Source organism: Bufo bufo, chromosome 4, assembly GCF_905171765.1.
Source record: "Bufo bufo chromosome 4, aBufBuf1.1, whole genome shotgun sequence".
In the NCBI taxonomy this organism is placed as follows: Eukaryota; Metazoa; Chordata; class Amphibia; order Anura; family Bufonidae; genus Bufo; species Bufo bufo.
Window position 1 is genome coordinate 575,990,890 of NC_053392.1, and position 26,758 is coordinate 576,017,647.

Sequence of the window (26,758 nt, forward strand, 5' to 3'; positions counted from 1 at the left end):
GCCGGGGGAGGCCGCACACTGGCCACCAATGATAATACAATAGACGGAGGGAGGGGGGGCCGGGGGGGCCGCACTGGCCACCAATGAAATTAAAACTGGGGAGGGAGGGGGGTCTGCCCCCTGCTGCCTGGCAGCCCCTGATCTCTTACAGGGGGCTATGATACGCACAATTAACCCCTTCAGGTGGGGCACCTGAGGGGTTAATTGTGCGGATCACAGCCCCCTGTAAGAGATCGGGTGCTGCCAGGCAGCAGGGGGCAGTCATGTACACAGTTCGTAGTATATTCTAACTAGAAGCATCCCCATCACTATGGGAACGCCTCTGTGTTAGAATATACTGTCGGATTTGAGTTTTCACGAAGCTCTGAAAAAGCTTTTATGCAGACGGATCTTCGGATCCGTCTGCATGAAAGTAGACTACGGACACGGATCACGGACACGGATGCCAATCTTGTGTGCATCTGTGTTTTTTCACGGACCCATTGACTTGATTGGGTCCGTGAACCGTTGTCCATCAAAAAAATAGGACAGGTCAAAAAAATTATAACACCGCCGCGGGAGAAGTGCCCACTTAATGCGCATGCGCAAAAGCGGCCAGGGGTAGGGAGATCTGATGGAACATTTTGCACTAACAAATCTATTTACACCTGAGTGCGCACGCGCAGTGTAATCCTGATGTGTGTGGTGGACGGGAGTATATAGCCGCACGTGCGCACACTCTCCTACCCAGCCGTGGCTCTGGGTGCAGGCGCAGTGTCTCCCGGACGGTTTCGGGCATGCGCATTAAGTGGGCGCTTCTCCCGTGGCGGTGCTATAATTATGATTTACCAGTGGATCTGCGCTTGCGCAGCGCCGCACACCCCCTCCTCCAGCTGATTCTCGTCACTTCTGGTAAAGCCGCATCACCAGAAGTGACAAGGGTATAGCATTCTGATAATGTATAGTATTCTGACAGAACACCGGTTGATAACGTCAAGTCCCGCGACGAGAGATCCCAGGAGTCCTTAGTGGCGCTCGGGGACTCACTGGGGGGACCGTAAGTTCTATATTTGGGCAACTTATCTGTGGGGCCTTATCAGTCCGGAACGCGGGCTGGACTTTGGATATGCCTGGACTAGACTCTCTCAACACTCACTAATCAGGGGGCAGACCTAATCCATCTCATGAATACATAACACAATCTACCAAGTTGTTAACCATATGTTGTCCATGCAATTCCATTATGTTCATGTACAAAACAAATAACATTTACCTCAAGAAACATTGCATTAACTCTGTCAATAGTAATTAACCCTTTGCAGTAGTCCTTCTGGGGTACTGCATAACTACCGTGTGGGGGAACTATGGAAGCATTCTACTGTGAAGGGGGCATGAATGGAAAATAACTCGTGTATGGGGCATACAGGGCCTGGGCAGAAGTAAAGTAAACTCTTGACTTCTTCTCCTGACAAGAGCTTGTGGGGGTAGGGTTGTATGGAGAGCATTGGGTGGTCTTGACTAGCCGTGAAAGGTGGGGTTGCTGGGAAGCTGCTTGAGAGAGGGCCTGTTGTTGATACATTTTGTATGGGGCCCAGCCTTTTATACTGTAGTTCCATGCCTGGTCATAGAGCATGCCCACAGCACTCTCCCATAGAAGTCAATGACCATCATGTACAGAAAATGAAAACAGATTAGAAAAATGGAATCAGTATCTGATTTTAATACGACACATCAAGGTGATGCATTCCCTTTCATCTCATAGAGATTCAGCATTAGGTTTATCTTGAAGATAAAGCAGAACACAGAAGTTTTGTCCTTGTCTTGTCTCGTTGCAGACCCTGACACAGTCTAAGATGTTCTCCACAGGGATAATTATACATGGAGACAATAGATTATCAATGTCTTCTAGACATTTGCAAGACATCTTGTGTTTTCTTCCTTTGTGCATTTGTTCTGTTTGATTCCAGTAGGGAGTACTTGTCATGTGTGAGGCTCACAGCACGGATAATTCTATATTGTGTGAATGTTCCCCTACAATAACGCATTATTCTGTCCGGACAGATGTTTCTGCTTCCTGCTCGGATCCCGCATTCTCCGCAAAGATTCCCCCACACGATCGGGCTTGTGTTCGAGAGGAGGAGATCAGATGCAGAGAAGGATGGCTTGAGGTAAATGCTATTCTTGTCACCGTGCTGACACAAGGCGGAATACTACTTTTCCATGGTGATTATACATACTGCATTACTTACTGATGAGAATCGCAATTTATTAAAGGGGTTGTCTGGCCTAGGACCAACCCAATCCCTGGAACCTGTGTACCATAGCTTCGGTGCAATGACCCCACTCCCAGTCATCTTGGGGGCACTAGACCCAATTGTGGCTTGGCCGCAAGTGATATCGTAGTGACGTGCCATTCTAGCACATATGACTTATGAGGACAGTGATTGGCCACAGTGATCATGGGACTGAGCCGTTTCTGGTCTGGCAGGAACCCAAAGTGGACTGTGGACAAGTAAGGTTTTTTTTTTCTAACTGGGCACAGGTTCAGAGGATTGGGTTGGTTGACTCCTAGGCCGGACAAAACCTTTTGGCAAGACAATTTTAGTTCTGTGCTGTCTGGATAGAACCTATGGGGGACATTTATCAAACTGGTGTAAGGTAGAACTGGCTTAGTTGCCGATAGCCATAACCCATCAGATTCCACCTTTCATTTTTCACAGATCCTTTGGAAAATGTAAGGTGGAATCTGATTGGTTGCTATGGGCAACTAAGCCAGTTCTGCTTTACACCAGTTTGATAAATCTCTGTTCATCTAGATCCTTCACATTCATAAACAGGATACTAAAATACTGCTGCCTGTGCAACGTGCCACCCCCCAGGGCCGATCGTGTCCCAGGAATGCCGAGTGGTGTGTACTTAATAGTCTGCATGTGTGTCACAGTGCTCCTACCTGGATACCATCGCTCCCAAGGGCTTGGCTCTGAAGCAATAAAGGAGATGAGTTATGGGGGAGGTGGAGAATAAGTTGAGTCGAGACTCTGATAAAGTTCAACAGCTTTACTTGCATCAACTTGCATCTAAACAATATTCAGGCTTTCTCTTGGTTCCAGCAGGATTTGGCATAAACTGGCAGGCAAACTGAAGTACTCCGATTTCTCTCCCTGCTGTGCTAAACTCGGCTTTAGTCTGGTCGCTGGACTTTCAGTCTGTTCTGGTATCTCTCGAGTGGGGTGCCTTCGGCTGTTGACCCCCTCACAATACTCTGTCTCTTAGGCCTCATGCACACGACCGTTGTTTTGGTCGGCATCCAAGCCGCAGTTTTTGCGGCTCAGGTGCGGACCCATTCACTTCAATGGGGCCGCAAAAGATGCGGACAGCACTCCGTGTGCTGTCCGCATCCGTTGCTCCGTTCCGTGGCCCCGCAAAAAAAATATAACATTTCCTATTCTTGTCCATTTTGCGGACAAGAATAGGCATTTCTACAATGGGCCGCCTGGTCTGTTCCTCAAATTGCGGAAGGCACATTTTCCTCAAATTGCGGAAGGTATCTCAGAATCATTCTCTCTCTATGTCACAGATACATAACACCATCTGTTGGACAACCAGGAACATTACATGAGATCAATAGATCAATCAGATCAATATTATCAATGCACAATGTAAAGGACCTGGAATAAATACAAGGATGACATAATTGTTAGCCCATTGGAGACAGTAGCAGAGTGTAGGAATGGTAATACTACTCTGGGCTATTACACCTGCTTTAAAAGTGTCTGTCTCATAAAGGCATCCACATATATCATACTAGTAGATATGGACCTGCTTGGGACCCCCCTCTATGTTTAGTCCATGTTCACACATAGCAGGATACACTGCAAATTTTCTGTCGGAGGGCAGAAAATCCACACGGAAGCTTAACTGCTGTGAAAATTTGCAACATGATGTCAGTTCTTTTAAACACTTAGGATAGGTCATCAATATCAGACCAGTGGAGGTCTGTGGCCTGTTCATAGTATACCAGACACAACGCCGTACATTGTATAGAGATTGAGACCTATGGATGTGATGTCAGAAGCCCAAAGAAGAGGCCACCCGAGCCCATGGCCCCTATAAACAGTTGATTGTTGGAAGTGTTAGGATTCTGAGACCCCCCGCCCCCCCCCCCCCCAGTGATCTGATTTTGCTAATTTCTCTTAAGGTAGATAATCATTATTAAAAGGGTTCGTCCCACGAAAACTGTTTACATTTTTCAAACCAGCACCTGGATCTAAATAATTTAATTGCATGCGGTTGAAAATGTAGTAAAGCTACTGAGTTATTCAATAAAATCTATCTGTATAGCGCCACCTGCTGTCTGTTCTTTCCATATCTGTCCACGTCAGTAACATTGCTGAGGTTTTCGCGCGTGCTTCGTTCCATCCTTCAACTGCCACTGTTAGAAGCTTTGACAGTACTCTGCCCCCTGAGAAAGGACACGTCCCCTGAGCTGTCAGTTTAAATTAAATGTACCATACGATTTCTGATTTTCATTTTTTTCATGGAATGACCCATTTATATCATAGACAACCCTTTTAATGTTCACTGTAATTTCACAGCAGAACTTTATAGGTAGTGATGGACGAACATCGTCCGGGACGATTCACGTTTGCGGCGGGCCCCATTCACTTTAATGGCAGGCGAACTTGAAAAACCTTTAGGTCATATTTGCAGCCAGCAAACACTTACTAGAAGTACACAAATAGTCCCACAACATGGACAGTGATATACCAGAGGGGGATCATTGGCAAAAATTCCCACAAAAAATATGTATTTTAATCAGGGGCCATTTTTATGCGTCTTAAAGGGAAACTCTCAAAAATGTGCCCTGCTGGAGCCTAGAAATTTTTTATTTCCTATCGGGTTGATGTATACAAATGTGCAGCACTCCACGTTTTTATATCCTGCAGAGTCCTTTAAAAAAATCCATATGTTAACGTAATTTTTTTTTCTACCATGGAACTGTATGGTGAATGGACGCCACTGTACGGCATCAGTCTGAGGCATCTGTTAACACATACATTTTTGGTATGCATTAAATGGATGGCAAAAATATGATGTGAACCCAGCCCTAGTGTCAGAATAAGCACCAGTACACAGCTAAGCAGCGTGGCGGAGAGGGGAGGCCGCCATGTACTGACAGAGCGCTACCTGGTCCTGGTGGTCAGGAATGAGGACTGTGTTTCCCAAGGATCATTTTCTACTGGGAAATACAGGGCACAGTATAATACACTAGAATCTATATAATATAAAGATATTAGCCCCACCCCCCGAATAATAATACAATTAGGTGATCATTTATTATATAGAAATACGTCTATGTTTGGCGTATTTCTGACACAGATTGTGGCGCAAAGGTCCTTAGCACCGCAATCTGCATATTTTTCCCGCTCATGCCAGGTCTAAAAAAGGATGGCGTGGGCAGGGAAAGAGATACAGTTATGGCCATCCAGTTATTGGATACCACCGCCATACATTGACCAGATAACACCTCTGTACAGTGACCGGATAACACCGCCATACTGTGACCGGATAAAAGGGCATAAGAGGGCACAATACAGGGAATGACTAAGGGCACGGCACAGGGTATGGTAAGAGGGCACAATGCAGGGTATAAGGGGCACAGTACAGGGTGAGGGGCACAGTACAGGGTGGGGGGCACAGTCACATGACCCTGTGACATTAGATGGCCCTTATGGTAAATGCGATTCATACGCCACCATAATGAGAGGGAGAGGAGTGAGACAGGGGTGTGATTATGTGGCTAGAGATAAAAAAAAAAAAAGTAACTGTCGACCAGTACAGGCCCCAAAAATTAGGCAATAGGCTTTCACCTGACAGCAAAGAACTTTGGATTCTCTGGTTGTAGATATATTAGGCAGTCACAGGATAAATATGTAACTGTCTGCCAGTACAGGCCCAAAAATTAGGCATTCACCTGAGATAAAAGTCCATTTATGTCGCTATATATACATAAGGCAAGGACCATTCTTTGTTCTGGGTGGTGGTGGATATGTGTGGGCTGGCATGAGGAAATTAAATTACACGTGGTCATCACAGGTGTTGAATTCCTCCAAGATCCATGCCTTATTCATTTTTAAAAATGTGAGGTAGTCCACACTAGTCGTGAGCTAGGCGAGTGCGCTTATCGGTCACGATCCCCCCTGCTGAACGTCCTTTCGGACGGGACACCCAACCAGCTCTGGCCACAGGTCAAGTCTGCACACCGAGTAGTCAAGGGGTTCCTCGCTTCTCAGAGCTTCCACATCGGCCGTTAACCTGATGTAGTTGGACACCTGTCGGTCTAGGCGTTCCCTGAGACTGGATCTGGAGGGCGGCTGTCAATGGGTTGGCTGCAAGAGTGATCCCATATCCAAAGTGACCAACACATCTTCAAATCGCCGTCTTCTTGAGGCGTGGTAGGATTGGTACCCGCACCTTTTTCGCTGTGGGTGGAATTTCCTCTGCCAGTGCCCGCAAAAGCAGAATGCAGCATCTCTCGCAGCAAGGCCTGGAAAGGAAATGCTGCATTCTGACAGCTCTCTATGATGCTGGTAACATGTCCACCATTTTGTGTTTGTACCGGGGGTCTAAGTATGTTGCCACCCAGTACAGGTCCTTGACCTTTATGCTTTTTATACGGGGGTCCCTCTTCAAACACTGGAGCATGAAAGCCCCCATTTGCACTAAATTGGAAGCGGTGGAGCGCCCTGGCTCCTGCTCATTGCCCAGGAGAATGTCGTCCTCGGTCTCCTCCCCCCAGCCACGGGCAACACCAGGGATCCCAGAAAAGTTTAAAGCCTGCTCTTCTTGCTCCTCCTCCCCCCAGCCACCATCCTCCTCTGACTCCTCTTCAGACTCCTGCTGACTTGTCTCAGATAGAGTAGCCCCCCTGGGAATTCATTCAGCATTGCGACTTCCTCATCTTCCAGCTCCTGCTCCTCGATGGCTTGATCAATGACACAACGCAATGCACGCTCCAGAAAGAAGGCGTAAGGTACGATGTCACTGATGGCGCCCTGGCTGCGACTGACCAGTTTGGTGATGTCATCAAATGTCCGCAGAAGTCTGCATGCGTCACGCATGAGCAGCCACTGGTGCGGTGAAAAGAAACCAAGCTCCCCAGAACCTGTCCTGCCACAGAGTTCGTACAGGTAGTCGTTAACGGCATGTTTCTGCTGGAGCAGCCTATCAAGCATATACAAGGTGGAGTTCCAGCTCGTCAGGTAGTGACAAATCAGACGTCTGATGAGCAAGTGGTGTTGCCACTGAACGTCAGCAAGACGAGCCATGGCCGTGTAAGATCTAAAATGGCCAGGGATTTTCCTGGCCTGCCGCAAGATGTCCTGGATCCCGGGGTATTTGGCAACCAATCTCTGCACAACTAAGTTCAGGACGTGGGCCATGCACGGCACGTGTGTCATTTTGCCCTGTTTCAGTATGCTCAGCAAATTGGCACCGTTGTCACACACCACTTTACCAACTGTCAAATTGAGCGGGGTTGGCCACTGATCGGCCGCAGAGCTGAAAGCAGTGCAGGACCGGTGTGGCTCTTGGTTCCCAAGCGCAACAGCCGCAGCACAGCATGGCAACGTCTCACCTGGCATGTCGAATAGGTTCTGGGGAGCTTGGGGGATGCAGCGGAAGAGGCGGTAGCAGTGGAAAAGGAGGAGTCAGCCGCGGAGGAGACGGAGGATGGAGTAGGAGGAGGAGAAGAAGAGGCCGGCAGGCCTGCATGCAATCCGTGGCAGTAACACCAAATCCACACGGGTGCCACGGGTTACATGCTTGATGGCTGTCAGAAGGTTCACCCAGTGGGTAGTAAAAGTTATGTACCTTCCCTGCCCGTGTTTGCTAGACCAAGTGTCTGTGGTCATATGTATCTTGGCACCAACACTGTGTGCCAGAGATATATTAACTTGCCGCTGAACGTGGCCATATAGTTCAGGGATGCTCTTCTGGGAGAAATATTTCCTTCCGGCGACCTTTCTTTGTGGTGTGCTAATGGCCATAAATTTTCTAAAGGCTTCCGAGTCCACCGATTTATATGGCAGTAGTTGGCGGGCTATCAGTTCCGACAAGCCAGCGGTCAGCTGTTGGGCAAGAGGGTTATCCGGCGTCATAATTTTTTTATGCTCAAACATTTGGGCCACGGAAGCCTGCCTTGTGCCAGATGAATGAGACGACAGCACGGTGGAAGGTGGAATGGAGGACAAATGGGAGGAGAGAGGATAAGAAGAAGAGGCAGGACGTGGAGCGCCGGGAGTGCGGCTTTGTGGGTTCTGACGGCATTGCTCCCACTGGGCTCAGTGATGGGAGGCCAGGTACCTTCTTAAGGCGGCCGTTTCTAGGTGAGTGTTGGGCTTACCGCGAATTATGCGTTGACAGCACAGGCTGCAGATGGCAACACTATTGTCAGCAGCTGACACGTTAAAAAAAGACCACATGTGTCGGCATCCTGGGGGCGCAAGATGTGACCGTGCATGGTGGATTGCTCGCTCCTGATACATTTGCAGTCTGCTTTTTGCCTCCTGTGCACTGCGAGTTCTGCCTGCTTCTTCTCCTTCTCCTCCCTATCTGCTGCTCCATCTCTCCCTCTGAACTCCCCTCTTCCTCTCCTGTGGGCACCCACTTGACGTCCATCGACATGTCATCATCGTCACCTTCACCACCACTGATATTAGAGATCTCGGAGTAGGCAGCAACAGCGGGGACCACCCTCCTAGGGCTAATCTGGGTACTGTCGTCAGACTGCTGGGTGGTGGCCGTTGCTACCTCCTCTTCCTCATCCGATGCCAAGAATGGCTGCCCATCGGTAATGTCTGGGAATGGATGGGAAAATATTTCCTCTGACTCGAGTGGAGGGGCTATGGTGGTGGTGGTGTCTTTGGGGGTGCACACAGCAGAGAGTGAGGAGGGTGCTGATACAGAGGATGAGGAGGTTGCAGAAGCGGAAGGCTGAGTGAGCCACTCAAACAACTCTGGTGCGTCCTTTGACGTAATCGCACGCACCTTCTGCAACTTCCCACTTAGGCTCCGGCCTGGTGCACCTTCCCGACCCCTTCCACCCCTGCGGAACGGCCTGCCTCTTCCTCTGCCTGTCATTTTCAAAATGACCCTGTGCCAAAGTCCCTAAAGAAGAGCAGTATTTGTGGAAGCTGATATATGGCAGGCGTCAATCAGTTGTTAGTTGAAGCTGGTATATCACCCTCGAGCTGTAATTTTGTGGATGCAGGTATATGGAAAACCTCAATCACTATTTTGTGGAAGCTGATAGATCGCAGGCCTTAATCAGTATTTTCTGGAAGCATACAAATGCACTATAATATACGTTCTATGTTAGAAAGTATATTATAAGTATATCACGCCTCTGTGTATCACACCTATCGATAGCACACCTATACCAGTCCTTAAAAGGACTTTTGTGGCCCTATTAGCTAGCGTTTGGTGTCCATAAGTTCCTAACAGTCTGTCCCTTCTCCAAAATGCAACCTCTCCCTACACTGGCAAAACACAGAATGTAAAATGGCTGCCAGATCAGGTTCTGTTATAGGGTAGGGGGGGTGTCCATGTGCTGAAACGTCTCAATTGGCTGTCCTGTCCCACCTGATGGATGTGTCATGGGTCAAAGTTCAGCGCAATGCAAAAAAATATGGCGTGCACAGACATCGCCATATGTTTGAATGTTCGTCGGATCGCGAACGCGCAAAGTTCGCTGCAAACCGACCGCCGGCCAAACCGCAAGGCTATCACTATTTATAGGGTTGATGACGCCATATGGGGAGCCCTGTCCATACAGATGTAATGTTTCAGTGCTGATCCAGTATCTCTCCTCAGCACAACCTATAAGGCTGGTTTCACACGGGCGTTGCGGATTAGCTCCGGATGCGTTCAGGGTGCGTTCAGTGAAACTCGCACTATTTTGCAAGCAAGTTCAGTCAGTTTTGTCTGCGGTTGCATTCAGTTGTTCAGTTTTTTCCGTGCGGGTGCAATGCGTTTTGATGCGTTTTTTGAAGGTTTACAAAACAACATCTCTTAGCAACCATCAGTGAAAAACGCATCGCAACCGCACTTGCTTCCGGATGCGATGCGTTTTTCACGCAGCCCCATTCACTTCTATGGGGCCAGGGCTGCGTGAAAAACGCAGAATATAGAACATGCTGCGATTTTCACGCAACGCAGAACTGATAATGGTAAAAGTCCAGCTCACCTGCATCTGCAGTTTAGAAGGTGCACGGAAGGGATGAGACCCCGAATGACAAACTTGAAGTAGAAGAAAATCCAGCACCTCGTATCTTTGCTTGACGGTGTGTCTTGGTGTCCATAAGTTCCAAACAGCCTGTCCCTTCTCCAAAATGCAACCTCTCCCTACACTGGCAAAACACACAATCCAAAGTGTAAGCGGTAACGGAACCTTCAAAATACAAGCCCCAATGCGGTCTACATGTTTCGAACCAGATGGTTCTTAATCATGACCTCCATAGTAAATTTCCAACACAGTATATATATAGACGTGAACTTAACAAATCCCTCCCCTATTAAACTAGCAGGGCGGTGCTGGTCATCCCAGGTGTTCTAATTAGAAGTGTTCACAGAAATTTACGTGCACAAAAACACATTTAAAGTTAAAATCCTGACTAAGCCATTATAAACAGACATTCCATAGTGTAAGGTCCAGCAGATAATGAGGAAAAATAAAGACAGAGACAGGTAAGGGACATGAGAAAATAGTAAAAAATAAATAAATACACTGAGAAATCCCAGCCTAAAAAACCGCTCTGTCTGAATACTCCTCTATATCTGCTGGCTACAATGAATCACAGTTCAATTAGGCTATATATTATATTCTTCTTCAAAGTTGCAACATGGTATAATTTGATGCTATTAGTAAATATACATGAGTTCTTTTCTCTGATTTAATCCTGCAGGGAATCTGGAATTCAGTTTAAGAATCCAGAAAGCTTCTCTCTGGTATACAAGCCTTTTGAAGTCTCCACCTCTTGTGGGCAAAGACACTCGTTCAATGGCATAAGCTGTAAATGAAGATAAACTTCTATTGTGGGCCATGATAAAGTGCTTTGCCGCACTTGAGATGTTGACATATGCAGGGTTTAATATATAGTTGATGTGTTCAAGCAACCTTACTTAAAATTTTCTGGTTGAACAACCAACATACATTAACCGGCATTCCTCACATTCGATAATATATATAATTCCTGATGTGTTGCAATTGATGTAAGTTTTAATATAACATTTATTAGTTCCATCTGAATCTTGGAATTGTTTTTTTGGAGTGACATAATTGCAAGCTCTGCATGGAGAGCTACCACATCGTGTGAAGCCTGTATACCGCAACCAGCATGTCCGTGATTTGCTTACTGGGTTTGGACTGAAAAGTGACGGAGACAGAAAGGTAGCCAAAGACGCAGGTCTCTTGGATACCACCCTGTGTCCTCCTCCTAATATTTTATATAATTGTGGGTCTTTATACAGGATTGGGATACATCTAGATACCGCTTTTGCTATTGTGGAAAATTGATTGCTGTAAGTTAATACAAGTGTTGGGATATTAGTGGGTTTATCCTCGTGGTCTGATTTAATTCTATTTCCCCTCATCTGTCTGTTTTCAGTATTTTTTTCTTTCTTATTTTCATTTCTATTAGATTTTTTATGATTCAAGAGGCTTCCAAACAATAGATCTTGCCTTACTTTATTTTTAGCTATATTGGTTGCCCTTTCAGTCATCCACAGTGGATATCCTCTATCCTGTAATCTATTTGCAATTATCTGTGTTTCTTCATGGAAATCAGTGTCCCTGCTGCAGTTGCGCCTGGCTCTAATTATCTCACCCACTGGGATGGCTTTTATCGTATGGAGCGGATGATGGCTGTCAGCTCGAAGTACCGTGTTTCCCGCTATGGGTTTACGGTAGGTTCGGGTACATATTATCTGGCCTGGAATACCAGTCAAAGTTAAATCCAGGAAGTCAATTGTGCAGCCATCATGTGCTCCAACGAACCGCAAGCCATAGAGGTTATCGTTCAGATATTGCAAAAAAGAGGGTATGGCAGATATATCCGCAGACCAAATGAACAACATATCATCGATATATCTGCCATACCACTCTATATGCTCCCCAAAGGGATTGTCAACATCATATATATAGCGCTCCTCCCAGTCTGCGGATATATCTGCCATACCCTCTTTTTTGCAATTAACTTACAGCAATCAATTTTCCACAATAGCAAAAGCGGTATCTAGATGTATCCCAATCCTATATGAAGACCCACAATTATATAAAATATTAGGAGGAGGACATAGGGTGGTATCCAAGAGACCTGCGTCTTTGGCTACCGTTTTGTCTCCGTCACTTTTCAGTTCAAACCCAGTAAGCAAATCACGGACATGCTGGTTGCGGTATACAGGCTTCACACGATGTGGTAGCTCTCCATGCAGAGCTTGCAATTATGTCACTCCAAAAAAACAATTCCAAGATTCAGATGGAACTAATAAATGTTATATTAAAACTTACATCAATTGCAACACATCAGGAATTATATATATTATCGAATGTGAGGAATGCCGGTTAATGTATGTTGGTTGTTCAACCAGAAAATTTTAAGTAAGGTTGCTTGAACACATCAACTATATATTAAACCCTGCATATGTCAACATCTCAAGTGCGGCAAAGCACTTTATCATGGCCCACAATAGAAGTTTATCTTCATTTACAGCTTATGCCATTGAACGAGTGTCTTTGCCCACAAGAGGTGGAGACTTCAAAAGGCTTGTATACCAGAGAGAAGCTTTCTGGATTCTTAAACTGAATTCCAGATTCCCTGCAGGATTAAATCAGAGAAAAGAACTCATGTATATTTACTAATAGCATCAAATTATACCATGTTGCAACTTTGAAGAAGAATATAATATATAGCCTAATTGAACTGTGATTCATTGTAGCCAGCAGATATAGAGGAGTATTCAGACAGAGCGGTTTTTTAGGCTGGGATTTCTCAGTGTATTTATTTATTTTTTACTATTTTCTCATGTCCCTTACCTGTCTCTGTCTTTATTTTTCCTCATTATCTGCTGGACCTTACACTATGGAATGTCTGTTTATAATGGCTTAGTCAGGATTTTAACTTTAAATGTGTTTTTGTGCACGTAAATTTCTGTGAACACTTCTAATTAGAACACCTGGGATGACCAGCACCGCCCTGCTAGTTTAATAGGGGAGGGATTTGTTAAGTTCACGTCTATATATATATATACTGTGTTGGAAATTTACTATGGAGGTCATGATTAAGAACCATCTGGTTCGAAACATGTAGACCGCATTGGGGCTTGTATTTTGAAGGTTCCGTTACCGCTTACACTTTGGATTGTGGAATAAACACCGTCAAGCAAAGATACGAGGTGCTGGATTTTCTTCTACTTCAAGTAACGCAGAACTGATGCGTGAAAAACAACGCTCATGTACACAGACCCATTGAAATGAATGGATCAGGATTCAGTGCGGTTGCTATGCGTTCACGTCACGCATTGCACCCGCGTGGAAGACTCGCTCGTGTGAAAGGGACCTTAGGCCTCTTTCACACGGGCGTTGCGGGAAAATGTGCGGGTGCGTTACGGGAACACACGCGATTTTTCCGCGCGAGTGCAAAACATTGTAATGCGTTATGCACTCGCGTGAAAAAAATTGCACGTGTTTGGTACCCAAACCCGAACTTCTTCACAGAAGTTCGGGCTTGGGATCGGTGTTCTGTAAATAGTATTATTTTCCCTTATAACATGGTTAAAATGGTAAAAGATCATGTGACGTACCATGTGATGACCGGAATGACGTCATCACAGGTCCTTCACCTATAATTAATGCTCACCACAGGTCCTATTCAGTAAAGGGGACAGAAGCAGATGCCGGGCTACGCGATCAAGTGGATTAAGGTGAGTTAAATGATTTTTTATTTTTTTTTAACCCCTCCAGCGCTGTTTTACTATGAATTCTGTATTCAGAATGCTATTATTTTCCCTTATAACCATGTTATAAGGGAAAATAATAATAATGATCGGGTCTCCATCCCGATAGTCTCCTAGCAACCATGCGTGAAAATCGCACCGCATCTGCACTTGCCTGCGGATGCTTGCGATTTTCACGCAACCCCATTCATTTCTATGGGGCTTGCGTTACGTGAAAAACGCACAAAGAGGAGCATGCTGCGATTTTCACGCAACGCACAAGTGATGCGTGAAAATCACCGCTCATGTGAACAGCCCCATAGAAATGAATGGGTCAGGATTCCGTGCGGATGCTGTGCGTTCACCTCCCGCATCGCATCCGCGCGGAAAACTCGCTCGTGTGAAAGGGGCCTAACAGATTTATCCCCAGGGTGCACACCATGTTGAGGAACCTGCCATAAGCCAAAAACTCCAGTTCACACTTGGCTTGGTTCCCTACACTTCTTTAAATAGAAATGTACAGTAGCTGATATTTATCACAAATAAATCACACTTGATCTGACTATAAAACCTTGTCCTCTTTTATCTTCACCTTTGTATTTTAGAGCTTATTCTCACGACCATGTTTGATTTTCTATCATGTGTGCATTGCTTTTTTTTCTCACCCTCATCAATACAAAAGGCCATTTGGATCTACAAAAATGGAAACAAATAGTACGTGGGCAGCAAGACCCTGAGGAGCCAGTGCAGAGGATGGGAGTGGTAGTGGCCCTGATGAGATGTTGTGTCACTGTGTACTCCCTCAGGCCAGTGCAGTGGAAAGGTTAATTTAAAGACCCAGGCCAGCTGTAAAAGTAGAAAAGTCTCTCTCTTTGCTTAGGTGATGGGTGTCCGAACCGTATTCCCTCACCTGCAGCAGGGTCTGTAAAGTTGTGGTTGCTAGATACTCTTCTGACTGAACATGCTGTAGCTTCCAAGATGGAAATAGTCTTGGTTCTGTGAACCTCTCTGGAGTAATGGTCTCACAGGAGAACTGAAGGCTTCTTGGAGAAGGAGCTAAAGCATGTGCTTCCTTCCACCACTCTGTCTGAGCTCCATTCCCCCACCTGGCAGGAAGTTGTAAAAGCCCACTCCTACCAAGAGAGCAGGCACAAGATGATTAACCCTGTCCTTTCCAACCATACCTCTGCATGCTGGTGTACAGGGCATAACATAGCATAACAAAACATGGCAATACATTGGTCTGGGGTACTGCACATGCACTAAGTTTCTTAGATCGGGCACATAGATGCATTAATACAATGGAGGTGTGAATAGTCCCCTTTAAAAAAAAAAAACACACATAGGACATAGAAGAGAAATGCGGTCATGTAAATCAGTGGTGATTCATAGAAACGCTTAGAGATGAGTAAAGTTTTGTAAAATTCGATTCGACTGCTTCGCCGAATTAGAAAAAAAAAATCTACTTTGTGATTAATTACTTGCGGGTTTAATGACAGGGAACGGCGATTGCACCGCTCCCCATCATTGTTCCCCTTCAGATGCCGCGTTCATAGCTGATCGCGGCATCTGATAGGAATAATACACTGTAAATTGAAAAAAATGATAATACTTACCTGATCTATTTGCTTGTCATGGGCCGGTCGCCACCATCTTGCTCGAAGGTCTAGCACCATACGTTACCGCTCACAGGATTTCGGCCGAGATCTTCAAGCAAGATGGCGGCGGCCGGCCTGTCTCGAGCAAATGGATCAGGCAAGTATGTTTTTTTTGCTTGTTACACTATTTCAGGTTAAATCAATTGGCTACCGTGAAACACGAGGAAATTCTGCTTTGCGGCGAGTCGAATTTATCCTGAAATTCGTGGACTTCGATTCGCTCATCACTAGATATGCTGTTGGATCTGAACACCATACTTTTCAGTGTTTGTACCCCAAAGACGTGCTACGGTATAAATACACTGATATATCTATCCCCTACAGCAGGCATGCTCAACCTGTGGCCCTACAGCTTAATGTCACCTGCTGCATTCACAGTGTACATGATAAAACTCAGCCTGCCGGCAGCTGCCACAAGGGGGAGCTCAGTGGATATGGATTTACCCAGCCACACACAACACTCAAGGTGGAAAACAGAACCATGTAATAGCACTACCAGATCAGTCAAAAGCAGCTTGTTGACGGTTTCCACAGTAAGGTCATTTTCATATAATCTTACAGCATTTAAGGGTCCATTCACATGTACGCATAATGGATCCGCATCCGTTCCGCAATTTTGCGGAACAGGTGCTGACCCATTCATTTTCAATGGGGCCGGAATGTGCTGCCCGCATCCGCATTTGTGGATCTGCACTTCCGTTCCACAAAAAAATAGAACGTGTTCTATTCTTGTCCGCAATTGCGGACAAGAAAAGGCATTTTCTATGAGAGTGCCGGCGATGTGCGGTCCGCAAAATGCGGAATGCACTTTGCCGGTGTCCGTGTTTTGCGGATGTGTGAATAGACCCTTAGGGCTCTCACACATGTCTGTCCACGTCAGGGGCTTTAGTTATGTGATGTCTGGCTATCCTGCTCATTCACATCATGAAACAATTGACACATTTTCTTTTTTTCTTTTTTTTTACAGGTATTATGTGGAAAACTCCACTGAAGTTTTATTCGAAAAGTGGTTTCACTGTGAAGATCTTGGAACACAACTCAGGCCAATAATTAATGAGTAAGTCCAGTCTAGTATACAGATCTCATAGGGCCCATAGAAAAACTTAATATGGGCCCCTTGCCCCACCCAGTTTCCTAGTACATGTGTGTCAACCACTCCCAGGCAGGGTGGAATATAGAGCCCGACACCACGGATTTCTGATGAATTTGCAATGTTTTTTTTTGTTAAGAGGAAGACATTTTTAATGTAAAAAAACGTAATAAAATAACAAGTCCTGCTTTACAGCGCTTCTTAAATATGGCACTCATTCAGAACAGAACATTTCTCAATATGTTTACATTGAAAAACTGGCATAGATACACCTATAAATCTCCACACAGTATATTATAAAACTGGCCACCTGCAGACACCACTAGGGGGAGCTCAGTGCATAAGAATTTATACAGTTACTGTTGAAATCAGTCAAAGCTGTAGAATTTGTGCACTGAGCTCCCTCTAGTGGAGGCTGGTGGAAAATGCTGTGAATTTCGAGTATGTTGGGCCCCATAGCAGTTGCATGGTCTGCTTGCATTCATTGTAATACCAGGAATTCTCCATCTGGTCAGCTCAGTGTTTTTTACTTCAATGGGAGCTGTAAAATCCGTATATGTAGTGAGCCCGAGACAGTTCTGTAATATAACTGCTATGTCTCATCTGGTGACTTGGTTCAGCCACTTGTCTGGCCAGTCTCGAGGGCCAGGGAAGGTGTGGTGCAGCAGGATGTAGACAGCTGTAGCAGAGCCCAAGAACTAGCGTGGCAGAATGCAGGCCTGATGAAGAAGAGCCGAATAGGAATAATGGATGTTGTGATGCAGCCAAATTGGTGTAGTAATGTAGCAGAGCCAGAATAGTGGTGCTGAGCTTGATGCAGCAGAGGTGATGGAGTGGTGCTAAACTTAGTATATCAGGACTGATGTAGTGAAACAGAACTATACACAGTGGTGTCGATGTAGTGGTGCTGGACTCGGTGTAGCAGGATTGATGTGGCGGGACAGATCTTGAAGCAGTGAAGTTGATGTAGTGGAGCTGGACTGAGGTAGTGGGATAGAACCTGATGCAGCAGTGTTGTTGCAGTGGAAGTAAACTTGATATAGCAGAGCTGATGTAGTGTAACTGAACTTGATGCAGCAGAGTTGATGTAGTGATGCTGGATTTCATATAGCAGATTTGATGTGGTGGAACTGAACATGATGCAGCAAAGCTGATACAGTGGAGCTGGACTTGGTGTAGCGGGACTGATGTAGCAGAACAGAAGTTAATGCAGCAGAGTTGATGCAGTGGAGCCAGACCTGCAACCCCTGAATGGCAAAAAAAATCTAGCAAAGAGAAAACCTGCGGCTAAAACCCCAAACATAATTGATGTGCTTTGGGTTTTGAAATCCACATGGCAGGTCAATTTCCATGCAGATGAAATCTGCAAAGTGTACATGAGATTGGTTTAATCTCATAAACTCTGTTAGTACTGTCTTACAAGTACTTTAGCGCGTGTATTCCGCAACGTGTGCAGGTGGCCTTTGGTTTCTCTACGTGATTAGAAAAATGCACAGATAAGGCTACTTTCACACTAGCGTTTTTGCTGAATCCGTCATCGATCAGCAAAAACGCTTCCGTTTTGATAATACAACCGTCTGCATCCGTTATGAATGGATCCGGTTGTATTATCTCTAAAATAGCCAAGACGGATCCAGCACTAAAACCATTGTAAGTCAATGGGGGACGGATCAGTTTTCTTTTGTTTCAGAGAAAACGGATCCGGCACTATCGACTTAGGACTCGTTCACACTAACATGTGCTGCCTGTTGCCGTATTGCGAACCGCATTTGCAGATCCGCAATACACGGACACTGTTCCGTGTGCATTCCGCATCACGGATGCGGACTCATTCACTTCAATGGGTCCGCAAATCTGGAGATGCGGAATGGAAGCACAGAACGGAACACTATGGAAGCACTACGGAGTGCTTCCTGGGGTTCCGTTCCGTGCCTATGCACCACAAAAAGATAGAACATGCTCTATCTTTTTGCGGAATAGAGGGATCGCGGACCCATTCAAGTGAATGGGTCCACGATCCCCATGCGGCTGCTCCACGGATGGTGCCCGTGCCTTGGGGACCACAATTTGCGGTCTACATCACGGGCACGTGCTTCACACGTTCGTGTGAACGAGCCCTCACATTGTGTTTCATGCCGGATTTGTCTTGATCAGTGTCCCATGACGTACACTCAAAATAGCTGCTTGCAGCGCATTTGTGTACGTCATGGGGACGCAACCAAACGGAGCGGAATGCATCCTGTTGCGCTCCGTTCCATTCAGTTCAGTCTTGTCCTCATTGACAATGAATGGGGACAAAACTAAAGCATTTTCCTCCAGCCTTGAGATCCTATGAGGGATCTTAATAGCGGAAAGGAAAACGCTGGTGTGAAAGGAGCCTAAAATGTTTGACTACAAAAAAAAAACACTTGTAAAAATGCATGAAATCCCAAAAACAATGCCAATAAAAAAACAATGAGTGAAGAAAGCCATAAAGGGTTTTTTTGAGACTCCCCCAAATACTGTAATTTGCTGAAGGCCAAAAATGTTAGGCTACTTGGACACTTGCGTTTACCTTTTTCTGGTATTGAGATCCGGCAGAGGATCTCAATACCGGAGAAAAACGCTTCTGTTTTGTCCCAATTTATTATCAATGGGGACAAAACGGAACTGAACAGAATGGAGTGCTCCAAAACGTATTCTGTTCCGTTTAGTTGTGTTCCCATACCGGAGAGCAAACCGCAGCAAGCTGCGGTTTTCTGTACGGCATGGGATGCGGAGCAAAACGGATCCAGCATGACACACAATGCAAGTCAATGGGGACGGATCCATTTTCTCGGATGCAATAGAAAATGCGTTGTCTTATCAATAATGGTGCTGCAGAATCAGGCAAAAAGTGTGAAAGTAGCCTTATATAAGAGATAAAAAGAAGCTTTAATCGCCTGCTCATTCCCATGCTGTTCTCTGCAGTCTATCCTGGCAGTCTGTCTATCCAGCACTGCATTCCATGTAACAGCTGCAGCCAGTTACTGGCCTCAGCGGTCACCTGTAGTCGGTGACTACTCATTCACATATAGTGATTGAACAGGTGAGCAAGGCTTCTTATCATTTTATAACATCACCGCCCTTCAGCAAATTTTTGGGGGTCTCAGAAAATCTTTTTAATCTTTTATTTTTACACTTCTGTGAGTCATGCAGCACTATTAAATTTGCAACCCCTTTTACTCTCTTCTATCATTTTAATTACAAATTGCGCTTGCAGCACAAAGTGATTGCTTGTAGTACCTCCTTTTCGCCTGTAGGTGTCAATAATCTTACAGCTTTCTTTTAAGAAATGTTGTCAGTCCATAGAGCATACTGTATGTGTTATCTACACCGTACACCATATAACATGACCTAACCATGAGACTTTTCTAATGTTTCACTTTTTTAGATTTTTCAACTCAAAGCAATATAACACAGGAAAACCTGACCCAGGTAATTACCGTATGACTATCCACCCGCTAAAGCATTACCCAGTTGTTCTGAGCGCCGGAAGGTGGAGATCTGAAAGCTTCTATTGTCTTTAGGATGAATGAATGTTTTCTTGACTAGTAATGAGCGGCAGGGGTCATATTCGAATTTGCAATATTTTGTGAATATTTTGTAGAATATCTGTTGTATATTTGCGAATTCGAATATTCGTTATATATCCTACATTTTTTTTACTCGAAAAATCGGCAAGGTAATGATCGCGTAATATGCGAATATTACGCGATCAATACAGGAGTGGGTCAAAAACGAAAATATAGCACTATAGAATTTAGTGCTATATAATTGTTTTTTAGAATACTCGTCTTTTTTTTCCATCTGAAGTCATGATTCCTCTGCGCTTAAGTCACTTGTGGGCCAATGACTCATGGCCTACAAGCAAGAAGCAAGGAGGAATCATGTTTTCAGATGGAAAAAAAAGACGAATATTACAAATTAAAAAATATTCGATATAGCGAACATATAGCACTATATTCGAAATATTTGCGGATTCTAGAAAGTTGAAATATTCGAGATAAATATTCGTAATTCGAATATTCGCGCTCAACACTATTCTTGACCCTATCCACGGTGTTCACAGCACCGGCTGAAAAGGGACCAGTGTTAAAAAACTTCAATAGGTCAAGGTTTTTTTGTGTTCGGAAGATAGGTTCCCTTTAATGACTTGACTTTCAGAATGCCCAACAGTCTGACTTGTTGTCGAACTGCCTGGCAAACCATAACTCTAAGTTCACACCTGAGCGTTTTACAGCGCGTTCCTACGCGCTGTAAAACGCTCAACAAGGAGAAACCAATGCTTCCCTATGGGAATGGTTCTCACCTGGGCGTTTTACAGCGCGTACGATCGCGCTGTAAAACGCCCGACGCTCAAACAAGTTCTTGAGCTTCTTTGGGGCGTTTTGTCGCGCGTTCCCGTACATAGACTTTCGGGAACGCGCGACAATGGGCGTTCTCTTGTCTCTGTGTGCGCGATTGTAAACGCCCGTACAATCGCGCATACAGAGCGCTCCTTTCAGAACGCTCAGGTCTGAACCCAGGGTAAACCAAAGGGTTGTGGCTTATGCAAATGTTCATGAAAAGGGACATTTTCGGAGCGGGAAAGAGACTGGTTTAAATGTCCTCTTATTTGGGATTGAAATGTTGGTATAAAGTACAAAATATTCTGAGTTTGCAGCGTCTGGGCACAGGGATTATAATGTGATTGAATGCACAGGGTTTGCTTAGCTTTAATATTAGAATAAAATTAATTATATCACCACACTGGATAAATCTGTGGCGATATCTGATTACACCCAAATAATTATCAGATTCGTTTTGTAAACTGGGATTACTTTAAAACATAACATTTACTAAATCATTTAAAATAATGGTTTCTGTAAGGTGATGGACAACAACAATATCTCCAATATACCACTTCAAATGCATGAAAAGAGGGTGGATCTTACCCCATTCTGTGGGATCCACATTCAATGGAGAAATTTCCTGGTCTTGAATAGTACCAGGAACCGGTGTGACCAGGGTGCTTGCGTCCGTATTGGCACTGCAGATAACTCCTAATAGGCCCTATTCTGCCTTTCCTACCTCATTAGGGGTCAGGGGCTACAAGCAGCGCCTACCTATCACACATGGAGCACCCGCCCCGACAGGGGCGACCCCACACCGAACCTTTCCCTCAGTATGGGTCTAGTGTTCTATATGGCCCTAATTACAAAGCCCTACATGCCATGTTTCTGTCTTTCTTTTGAGACATCATCAGGGGACTTCACACATGTATTCAAGGGCAGTAAAGATCAAGGTGGTTTTGGCCTCGTGTCTTCACTCAGGATATTCAGTTGTTCCTATCCATGCTGTACAATGGGAAGTGTCCCATGGCAGCCAGTGTCTCACCACAAACAGCAATGATCATTGCTGTTTGTGGTGAGACACTGGCTGCCATGGGACACTTCCCATTGTACAGCATGGATAGGAACAACTGAATATCCTGAGTGAAGACACGAGGCCAAAACCACCTTGATCTTTACTGCCCTTGAATACATGTGTGAAGTCCCCTGATGATGTCTCAAAAGAAAGACAGAAACATGGCATGTAGGGCTTTGTAATTAGGGCCATATAGAACACTAGACCCATACTGAGGGAAAGGTTCGGTGTGGGGTCGCCCCTGTCGGGGCGGGTGCTCCATGTGTGATAGGTAGGCGCTGCTTGTAGCCCCTGACCCCTAATGAGGTAGGAAAGGCAGAATAGGGCCTATTAGGAGTTATCTGCAGTGCCAATACGGACGCAAGCACCCTGGTCACACCGGTTCCTGGTACTATTCAAGACCAGGAAATTTCTCCATTGAATGTGGATCCCACAGAATGGGGTAAGATCCACCCTCTTTTCATGCATTTGAAGTGGTATATTGGAGATATTGTTGTTGTCCATCACCTTACAGAAACCATTATTTTAAATGATTTAGTAAATGTTATGTTTTAAAGTAATCCCAGTTTACAAAACGAATCTGATAGCTTTAATATTAGGATGCAAGATTATATTAGGTCAGTAAATCAGCATTAACAGAGCGGAATACTAGAAATGCCGGTGATTGGAGGTTGCATTGTTAATGTCATTTCTGCTGAGTGATGATTACCAGTGTCAGCCCCAGCTGCAAGGCGTAGTATCATGTGTACGGATGTGTTCACACATGGCGCAGTGTCCATTTCAGAACGGGAAATAAAAAATGTTAATCACACGTTTGCTTTGTTTTTACTGTAGCAATGTGGCTTTCCATAGAAGTATCCCTAGAATTAATTGCTACAAAAGTATTCCCTGTAATAGACGTGATTATGTTATTCCGCTTAGCGCATGGTCACACGGGGCGAATACGTTGCAGATTTGCCAGCCAGATTTTTACAGTAGCAATCAAGTGGGTGAGATTTGATCACATTTCATCCACACGTTGCAGAATTATTGATGTGGAATCCATGCAGTCGTTGACCCGCGGTGCCGATTCTTAATCAGCAGAATGCCAGTTGATGCTGCGGATTTTCTCCGTGGATTTTACCCATTGCAATGCGTAAGGTGAAATCTGCTACAAATCCAATTTCCAATATCCAATCCAATATCTGACTGATGGGGACAGGGCCGTCTTTAATACTGATTGGACCCTGGGCAGGAATTTACTTGGGCCCCCTGAATCCCGCCTTCCCACACCCTAGCATGCAATCACGCCCTCCACCACAACACACACAAAAAAAAGTAATATATATATAATATAGCTTACGGTGACTTACTGTAAATACTTACAGTTCTGAAGACTCCAGCGGCTCAGGATCAGTGCTCTGGGCAGCTGGGCTCAGGGCTGGAAGTGGGCACCGCTCTGCAGTTCAGGAAGGAGACCGGGGCTCGGGTCACCCTAGCGTTGCAGTGCCTACGCGTGACGTCACGACGCAGTGTACGCAAAGGCCAGGGGAGGTTGAGAGGAGGAGCAAGTACTGAATTTTTCACCTTATAAGACACACCGGCCCATAAGACGCACCTAGGTTTTAGAGGAGGACAATAAGAAAAAATATTTTCCATTACACCTCAGGTCAGACCACCAATCAGACCCCCAATGTTAAACAGACCTCAGCTGACAGCCCCAATCAGACCCCCAATGTTAATTAGACCTCATATCAGCCCCCCAATGGCATATATCAGCCCCCAATGGCATATATCAGCCCCCCAGCCTCATGTATCAGCACCCAGGCTCATGTATCAGACCCCAAGCCTCATGTATCAGACCCCCAGCCTCATGTATCAGACCCCCAGCCTCATGTATCAGACCCCCAGCCTCATGTATCAGACCCCCAGCCTCATGTATCAGCCCCCAGCCTCATGTATCAGCCCCCCAGCCTCATGTATCAGACCCCCAGCCTCATGTATCAGCCTCCAGCCTCATGTATCAGCCCCCAGCCTCATGTATCAGCCCCCCAGCCTCATGTATCAGACCCCCAGCCTCATGTATCAGCCCCCAGCCTCATGTATCAGCCCCCCAGCCATGAGCGCAAATACAATAAACAAACAACTTACCTCTCCTGATCCTGGACGCCGCTCCCGAGTCCTCACCACCAGCGCTCTCTCTCTTCTTCCTGGTCCTCGGCTGTCGGCTGTAATGGCTGCGCACAGTGTGAGGTCCCGCTGTGTGTAGCCACTGCACAGCCAACAGCCGAGTACTAAGAAGCGGTGAGTGCAGAGCTTTCACCGCTTCCCGGTCCTCCGGTACTAATCAGTGCTTCCAGTAGCAACTGGGCCCGAGGCAGCTGCCCCTTTTGCCCCGCGTTAAAGACGGCCCTGGATGGGGATACGACACCCTACACAGCTCCGTCCATTGTGTAGTGGACAGAGCTGGTTACTGCAGCGTCGCTCTCATTCGCCCCAGTGGGAGTACCACTGTAGTAATCAATTCCGTCCACTGTACAATGGATGGAGCCGCGTACAGTAGTTCAGTTGATTGTCAGGGGTATCAGAGCCCCTCCAATCGTACATAGATGACCTATCCTGAGAATAGGTGATCTCTTTTAAAATATTGAACAACCCCTTTAGGCCTCATGCACACGACCATATGTATTTTGCGGTCCGCAAAAAACGGATTTGCAAAAAATACGGATGACGTCCTTGTGCATTCCGTATTTTGCGGAATGGAACAGCTGGCCCCTAATAGAACAGTGCTATCCATGTCCGTAATGCGGACAATAATAGGACATGTTCTATTTTTTTAAAGGAAATACAGACATACGGAAATGGAATGCACATAGAGTAACTTCCGTTTTTTTTGCGGAACCATTGAAATGGATGGTTCCGTATACAGTCCGCAAAAAAAACGGAACAGACACGGAAAGAAAATACATTTGTGTGCATGAGCCTTAAGGTCAGTTTCAAATAATTGAGTTCATTGTGAGAAACACACCCCGTGTGGGAGCGTGATTTCCTGTCCTGGACTCTGCTCTTGTAACTGGACCTCAAGGGTACAACCAAGTCTCGTGATCTGTTCAGGTCGTGGCTAGCTGCGGTTGAGAACTGCACAGCCAATTAGGCCGCAGCTGCCTTTTATTTGACTAAATGAAGAACTCACTGTATAGCCGGTCTTTATTATTAAGGGGTATTCTCATCTGAGACAATGGGGACATATCGCTGGGATATACCCCCATTGTCTGATAGGTAGTCCGCTGGGACCTGCACCTAAATCGAGAACGGAGCAGGCAAAGTGGTGGCTGGAGTACTCAGTCCGACCGCTACCAAGTGCTGTCATTATAGAAGTGAATGGGAGCATATTCGCGAATATTTCGAATATAGTGATATACTGTATATTCGCTATATTGCTATAACTTTGTTTTTTCGAATAGTCGTAATATTCTAAAACAAGAATATATGGCAATATAGTGAATATTTGAAAAAAAAACGAATATAGAGCAATTTAGCTAATATAGTGCCATAATCTTTTTTTTTAATAGTTGTAAGTTGAAAAATTCGCAATAAAAATTCGCATTACGAAAATTCGCATATTACACGATCATTACCTTGCCGATTTTTCAAGTAAAAAAATCGTAGAATAAAACAAATATTCGAATTTGCGAATATTCGACTAAGGCTACTTTCACACTAGCGTTCGGAGCGGGTCCGTCTGATGTTTCATCAGACGGATCCGCTCCTATAATGCAGACGTTTGCATCCGTTCAGAACGGATCCGTCTGCATTATAACTTAGAAAAATTTCTAAGTGTGAAAGTAGCCTGAGCGGATCCGTTCAGACTTTACATTGAAAGTCAATGGGGGACGGATCCGCTTGAAGATTGAGCCATATGGTGTCATCTTCAAGCGGATCCGTCCCCATTGACTTCCATTATAAGTCTGGACGGATCCGCTCGCCTCCGCACGGCCAGGCGGACACCCGAACGCTGCAAACGGAGCTCACGAGCGGACACCTGAACGCAGGTGTGAAAGTAGCCTAATATTCTACTAAATATTCGCGAAATATCGCGAATTCAAATATGACCCCTGCCGCTCATCACTACACACCAGTAACTTTTATGGGCCTGACAGAAATAGCTGAGCCAGTGCTCGCCTATTTTTGTTGGCCCTATAGAAATGAATGGAGGGCGGCTGTGCATGTGCAGTGCACCCTCCACCACTTTCGTGGATCCATTTAGGAGATAGATAGATGCAGGTCCCAGCGGTGGGACCCACACATACCATACAATGGGGGCATATCCTAGTGATATGCCCCCATTGTCTCAGATGAGAAAACCCCTTTAATCGCTGTGTGGTATTGAAGGTTCCACGCAGCTTTTAACAATGAAGACCGGCTATACAGTGCAGTCTTCATTAGTTAAAAGGGTTTTCTGAGTTTTTTTTACCCAGGACCCCTGCTGATCAGCTGTTTTGAGAAGGCATGGCGCTCCTGTGAGTGCTGCTGCATTCTCTCAGCTCACCCAGTACAGCACCGTACATTGTACAGTGTCTGCGCTTGGTATCGCGCTCAGCCCCATTCACTTGAACGCGTCGTCACTGGCATA

At 45.5% G+C, this 26,758-nt stretch overlaps 1 protein-coding gene across 1 annotated transcript in view; it reads left to right on the forward strand.

Annotated features, from left to right (window-relative positions):
• HAAO (3-hydroxyanthranilate 3,4-dioxygenase) overlaps positions 1 to 26,758 on the forward strand; it is a 69,486-nt gene that overhangs the window by 31,204 nt on the left and 11,524 nt on the right. Inside the window, exons 4-6 of the mRNA XM_040430342.1 lie at positions 2,041 to 2,147; positions 16,597 to 16,686; positions 20,132 to 20,175. Coding sequence (XP_040286276.1) covers positions 2,041 to 2,147; positions 16,597 to 16,686; positions 20,132 to 20,175 — 241 coding nt within the window. The remainder of the gene's footprint in view (positions 1 to 2,040; positions 2,148 to 16,596; positions 16,687 to 20,131; positions 20,176 to 26,758) is intronic.